The sequence below is a fragment of the Glycine soja genome, chromosome 9 (genome assembly GCF_004193775.1).
Source record: "Glycine soja cultivar W05 chromosome 9, ASM419377v2, whole genome shotgun sequence".
In the NCBI taxonomy this organism is placed as follows: domain Eukaryota; kingdom Viridiplantae; phylum Streptophyta; class Magnoliopsida; order Fabales; family Fabaceae; genus Glycine; species Glycine soja.
Genome location: NC_041010.1, coordinates 36,600,245 through 36,607,472, shown reverse-complemented (window position 1 = coordinate 36,607,472; position 7,228 = coordinate 36,600,245). Strand labels below are relative to the sequence as shown.

General features: G+C 36.2%; 2 protein-coding genes across 2 annotated transcripts; both read right to left on the bottom strand.

The window, feature by feature from the left end:
* Positions 1–1,179: 1,179 nt before the first annotated feature.
* Positions 1,180–2,637, bottom strand: LOC114366842 (probable carboxylesterase 18). The gene has a single exon (XM_028323854.1). The coding sequence runs from the start codon at positions 2,591–2,593 to the stop codon at positions 1,508–1,510; it is 1,086 nt and encodes a 361-aa protein (XP_028179655.1). The 5' UTR covers positions 2,594–2,637; the 3' UTR covers positions 1,180–1,507.
* A 2,683-nt stretch (positions 2,638–5,320) lies between these two features.
* Positions 5,321–6,674, bottom strand: LOC114425032 (probable carboxylesterase 18). The gene has a single exon (XM_028391757.1). It carries the CDS (start codon positions 6,571–6,573, stop codon positions 5,560–5,562), a length of 1,014 nt encoding a protein of 337 aa, XP_028247558.1. The 5' UTR covers positions 6,574–6,674; the 3' UTR covers positions 5,321–5,559.
* Positions 6,675–7,228: the final 554 nt, after the last annotated feature.

Genomic DNA, 7,228 nt, shown 5'->3' with positions numbered 1-7,228 from the left:
TTTTTGTGCGTGTCAAGGGGTGTGGATGAGGACAATATTGGATAAACTTGATCATTCTCAAGGCAAGGGAACCACAATGTTTTGTGACAATAGTTCTATTATTAAGTTATCCAAGAATCCAGTTTTGCATGGACGTAGCAAGCATATTGATGTGAGGTTCCATTTTTTTACGTGATTTAACTAAAGATGGAATAATTGAACTGAAGTATTGTAGCACAGAGGAACAAATTGCATATATTATAACAAAGCCACTTAAGTTGGATATTTTCCTGAAGTTGCGTAATTTATTAGGTATATGCTCTTTACCAGAGGTAAACTGAATGCATTGGTAGTGCAATCAGTTTAAGGAAGGAATTTGTTGGGTTATTTAAGATTTATTTTAATGTTTATTCAGTTAATAATAATCCCTATTATTTGGGATTAGGTAGTTACACATTTGTCCATTTTCTAGTCATGATACCACGTTCCAGGTTGTGTACAAAGTGGGCAGTTTATTTTTCTTTTGGGTTTGTTAACTGTTGTTGTAAGGTTTTTCTTTGTTAAGTGTTGTTGTAAGGCTTATATCAGCCAAGACTTTGTTATCAATGTACAAGGTGGTTTTCCCGTATTTTTGTGAGTTACAGTTTGTTTGTTCAAAGCTTAACAGTCTCTTCTTTCACTCACTTAACGCCGTTGTTGTCTTCGTTAATAACCGTCTGGCCCTCGACCACCGCTACCCTTCTCAATATGATGATGGGTACCATGTCTTAAAATTCATCCACCAAAATTTTACTGTTTTGCCACATGTTGCTGACATCATGAAATGTTTTTTGGCGGCTGATAGCGTGGGCGGGAACCTGGCCCGCCACGTGGCAGTTCGGATTTGCACCGAGAGGCTCCGAATGGTAAACGTTATGTTGTGGCGATGTAGATTATTTGGTTATCAATTTCTCGTGTTATACTACTTATTATTTATACTATCTATGCATGCATGTATTACAGTATTATTTATACCATAAATATTGCCTACTCTATTAGCTGAACATCAAATGACATTGTCAACATCATCTTTAGTTATTATGTTTAGATCCAAATTGAGAATATCCCACATGTAACTTTTATCGATATTTACAAATTTTTTTATCGAAAAAATGTCATTTAATTTGGAAACTATCAAGAAATGATCGACATTTTTATTTCTCTAACACAAATTTTTAATGCACATTCTCTAATAAAAAAAATATCACCTATACAATACGAAAAAGATCAATGCATTATTATACATACAAGAGAATAAGAGAGGTTTTAGAGCAACTCCATCAATGATCTTTGACTTTAACATGCATGACAACCTAATGCATATATGATACAACTACTACCCAACCACCATATGATATGTCCATATCAATTTCATAACATAAATACACCACGTCTATCAAATTTCTGTCTTTCGCTTTTCATACAAATTAAAGGCAAATAATTTCTCTCTTCAATACTATCACAACTAATTGCACAAATTTAAACCCTCTTAATTCACGTCGGCAATTTGCTTGGTGATGAAATCCTTGACATCAGAAGCAAACACAGAAGTGTCGGGCAAATCCGGAAACAAGTGAAAACCATGAATCATATTCGGGTACTCAATTATCTGTGCCTCAATACCCGATTTTCTTAACCACTCATAGTACCTCCTCTGCCAATCCTGTAACGGGTCAAAACCCGCAATCACAACAAGCGTATTCGGATAGCCCAAACCCGAAATATTCACCGCATTGGGCCCACTCACGTTTACCGCTTCATGGTCCCGGCCCAGCCCGCTTGGCAAAAACGACTTCCAATACCAATCCGTTTTCTCCAACGAAACCAACGGGTCTTGCGTCATCCGGATCTCGGATTCGGTTCGTTCTTCCCCTCCGAAAAACGGTTCAATTGAAACCAACCCGATAACTCTCACGAACCGGAACTTCTCTTTGCAAACCCGAACCGCCACGTGGTGCGCTATGTTCCCGCCCGAACTATCACCTACCAAAAAACAATTATTAATGTCACCCAAAACGGCGCCGTTTTCGTCGAGGTATTTAATCACGTCGAACCCGTCGTCGTTTTGGGAGGGGTAACGGTGTTCGGGGGCGAGACGGTAGTTAACGGAGATAATAACGGCATTGAAGGAGCGGCAGAAGAAGCGACAAACGGCGTCGTATGCGGCTGAAGCCGGGGAGAGGAACGCGAAGCCGCCGCCGTGGAAGAAGATGACGACGGGAAGGGTGGTGGCGACGGAGGAGGAAGGGGCGAAGAGGCGGAACCAGAGGTTGCGGGTGGCGTCGACGGTGACGTCGGAGGTTTTGACACCGTCGACGGGGTTGGGGCTAGAGGGGAGCTTGCGGTCGAAGAAGTTGAAGAGACGGCGGTTGACGGTGCCATTGGAGCGGCGAGAGGCGTTGATGAGGAGGTTGAGGAGAGAGGTCAATATGCGAAGCTTCCAAGGAAGGTTCGGTTTGGTGGACGGAGGCATTGGTGGTGGTGAGTTGACTCGGTTGACTCGGAGAGTGAAACGAAGAGGTGAATTAGTTACGTGGCTGGGAAGTGGGAAGATTTTTAAGGCTTTCCAATGCATTCAAGTCAAAATCGTTATCTTTTGCCACACGCGTAAGTATTTGACGGGTTGGTTAGTCACGTCATGACTTATTGTCCTTATAAAATCTTAAATGTGTGTTTGTGGTGAAATTTATTCATTTTCAATAATAATCCAAAATTAAACATTGATACTTTATTCAATTCGAAAATTTGTTAGACAGATTTGTCAATTAAAAAAAAAAGAAAAGGGAAGTCATGTGCATCACAACTCACAAGTTCTGTATGACAACTAAGTAGATGTCATTTATTGTTAGGTATATTTGAAATATTCTTTAAAGTTTGAATGTTTGAAGTAAGGTTATTAGAAAAGAATATACATCAATTACTGTAAATTCACCAACCTATAAGGGATAAGTTAATTACTTTGATTAATGGATCAAGTTTTAAAAAATGGTAATGATAGGATCGAGTTTTTTACAAGTTACATACAAGAGTATAAAAAAGATAAAACAGCACGTGCATTACGCAAGCTTACTCTACTAGTAACTTCAAAAGATAATGAAGAATACGCTGTCTTTTGGATCTATTTTTTTTTTCTATGCAACTTCTTTTTTACTTTTCCACGCACACATAGATCCATAAAATACCAATAAGGGGTAAAAGAAATTTCAACTTTTCAATAGGGAATATATTTTAAAAAATTATCTAAAAGAGATAAATCGTAACACCTATTACGATTTATTATTTTTGTAATTAAAGTCGTAAAACGACTTCAATGTAAATCTAATATTTTTTATGACTTTAAAGTCGTATTTCTTTTTTTAAAATAAAAACATAATATTTTACACGACTTTAAAGTCGTAAAGTCTATTTTATTTATTTTTTTAATTTTTTAAAGGTTTACGATTTCTTGAAGTCGTAAACCTATTTTTTTTAAAAAAAACTGTTGTTTTGCTATTTGTAGACACATTTTTGTTTTGTTCACCTATTTTCTTTTCGTAAATCTGTTTTTTATTTTAATTTAATAGTGTTTACGGTTTTATTTTTATTTTAAATAAAAAAGTTAAAAAAATATATTTAAATATATAATAAATAATATTAAGTTGATTTTATTAGAAGATTTTTTGTGATTTTATTTGATATATTATTATTTTATTTTAATGTTTTATTATTTAAAACATGTTATATATATTTTTAATATAGTTTACTTTAAATATTTTTTATTTAAAGTTTAAATAATCTATCAATAAAAATACATTAAAAAAATTGAAAGACTTTAAATTAAAAATTGATTATATTTAAATAAAAATTACATATTTGTTAAACTAATAATGAGACGATGTCCCACAACGAGTTCTTCTAGATATGCGTCTGGGTCTCTCATCTTATTGGACTGGATTTGTTTGTGTTTATTGTCCTCTTGTTCTTGGATGCTCACCTGTAATTATCTGTTGTTGTTGAGGAACATGATGACCACCGTTGTCATCATCACCATCACCATCATCATCGTCATCGTTGTTATCCTCATCCTCATCCTCATCTTCGTGACTGATGTCACGTATTTGAGTAGGTAATAATGGATGATAACAAGAACTTGATGGTGCAAGATTACACGCAGATGGTGGAGTGTTGAAAGTGGTGGCAAACATTTGTGAGGAGCCATAAAAAACATTTGAGGTAGAAGGAACTTGAAATGAGTATTGAGGTATATATGATGAGAACCCCGCTGATTTCTTGAGACGCATGACCAGAAAAACTTGTTGATTGATATTGTGCTTGTGATGGATGATGATGAGACATAAATCCAGGAACATGCACTGGAGGTACATTAGGTTTCGCATATGATTGATATTGGTGATGACCAGGATAATACTGTGATTCAAATTTACAAAGTTAGAAATAACTATGAATAATAATATCAAGAATGATTAAAATTGTAAAGCAAATTTACAACCTCAATAGATATTGTTCATTCGCGCGATATATATTGTCTAGTTCGACGTATATATCATTACATGTATTCTGAATTTTCATGTAGAAGACCTTGGTCCATTTCACCATGAACAATATAAGGAGTCCATAAGAACTCCAATACATACATTATTATTGTAACATATCTATATATATAACATGAACTACATCATTAATATATATAACATGTTTTAAATAATAAAACATTAAAATAAAATAATATAACAAGTAGTAAACCTTTAAAAAAAATAAGCTTTATGACTTTAAAGTCGTGTAAAATATTACGAATTTTGTTTTTTTAAATAAAAAAATACGACTTTAAAGTCATAAAAAAAATTAGATTTACACTGAAGTCATAAAAATATTTACGATTTCAGTTAAAAAATTAAAAAAAATAATAAGTCGTAACAGGTGTTACGACTTTTAAGTTAAAAGTCTTGTTACGACTTATCCCCTTTTAGTTAATTTTTTAAAATATATCCCGATTGAAAAATTGAATTTTTTTTTACCCTTGATTGATAAAAAAAGCCCAATAAAGAACTATAGTGGCATAGATGCTTCTCTGGACATCTTTGTTAGGGGGGTAGGATGCTAGTCCATCGTATGTTTAAACAAATTTTAGAGTGAGAGTGACGAACAAAGGAATAAAGATGTTTGAGATGTGTTAAGAATGAATTGAAAATACAAGAATACGTTTTATGAGTTAAATTTGGTAATATATTAAAGATTGCTTGATTAATAAATATTAACGACTAATTATTTTTAAAACAAAAGAGAATGACAAAAACACTAGGAATGAATCTTAAAAAAAAAATCATGTAACATTCAAATCCCATTCACACGCAAAAGAAAACACACCTTAATAGTTTCTTCTTTTTTTGACGAAAAACCTTAATTATTTCTATAGTAAACTAAGTAATGATAAAATTTTACTAATACTAATAATAGTCTAATACTTAGTACCTTTTTTATTTTTTCTAGAAGACTTGAAACAAGAACTTGCATAGCCTTACACTTGACTCCAACATGAACTTATTACATATTTGATTTTAAATCGGAAATTCTCTTGGTGATGAAATCCTTAACCTCTGAGATCAACTGAGATGACTCGGGCAATTCAGGAAATATATAAAATGCATGAATCATAGTTGAATACTCAATCAATTGAGCCTTTTTCCCTGATTTCTTCAACCACTCACAATACTTCTTTTGCCAATCTTGCAATGGGTCAAACCCACCCACAAACACAAGGGTATCCGGGTAATTCAAACCCGACAAATCCTCAGAATTCGGCCCGCTCACATTCGAAGCCCCGTGGTCACGGTCCGACCCGTCTGGCAAAAACGCCTTCCACAGCCAGTCCGTCCTTGCCGTTGACACCAGCGGCGCCCCCTCGAACTTCACCTCCGCCGCGGTCCGTGCCTCCCCGCCAAACCACGGTTGGATCGATACCAACCCCACAACCCGAACTTCCCGGAGCGGACCCGACTTGGCAACCCGAACCGCTACATTGTGTGCCAGGTTCGCGCCGGCGCTGTCGCCGGCGAGGAAGCATTTTGATACGTCAGCATTTTCCGGCAGCACCGCGCGGTTCTCGTCGAGGAATCTGAGGATGTCCTCACCGTCGTCGTATTGCGAAGGGTACCGGTGCTCCGGCGCGAGGCGGTAGTTGACGGAGACGACGACGGCGGGGACTCGCCGGCAGAACCGCCGGCAGACGGCGTCGTAGGCAAACGAATCCGGCGAGAGGAACGCGAAGCCGCCGCCGTGGAAGAAAATAACGACGGGGAGGCCGCCGCCGGAGGCGGCTGCGGGGTTAAAGATTCGGAACCAGAGGTTCCGTTTGGCGTCGACGGTGACGTCTTGGGTGGAAACACCGTTAACGGGTTTGGCGTTAGGTTGGGATTTGCGATCGAGGAAGTTCATGAGACGGCGGTTAACGGTGCCGTTAGAACGGCGTGCATAGTCCGTTAGGGTAGAGAGAAAGGAAATTGAAACGCGGGTTTTCCACGGTAGAACGGGTTTTGGCTTTGGGGTTTCGGAAGCCATTTGAGTGACTCTGTGAGTAAAGACTAGAGATGGAGAATTGCACAGAATAAGCCAAGAGGACGCGATTTTTAAATATAAGTTTCGTGGTTTGGCATTGTCTTTTGATGGTCCATGGTCATGGAAAAAAGTTGTGGTGGTTAGTTAGTTATCTCCTCTACAAGGAACATAATTGGAGTGGAATTTCTTGAAAGAAAATATTGTATTTGATTGGGTGTAGACAAGTGGGTCCACGAATTTTAGTGCCAAGTTGTTTGTGAAGAAGAAACAGGATAAAAAATAACTACAAGCCGTCACATTAGGTCGGGAGAATCATTTTAAACTGGAAAAAAAATTAAGGGTTAGTAAAGAGTATTTTAAATCTTAAGTACTTAATAATTTAGTAGTAGATTAACTTTTATGTATTTTAATAGTAGATTAACTTTTATGTATTATCAACACGTAAAATCAACTAACAATTTAAAAAGTTGACATATATGATAATAATTGTATTAAAGTGATTATTGTATGTTTTTTTTAGAAGATAATGATTCTTGTTAAAATTTAAAAACTTGACATGTATGATAATTTATGGTTGAATAATAGTATATTTTTTTATATTATGCTGAATATATTTTTACAACAAAAAATCAGTACATGTACTAATTATGCTTATTAG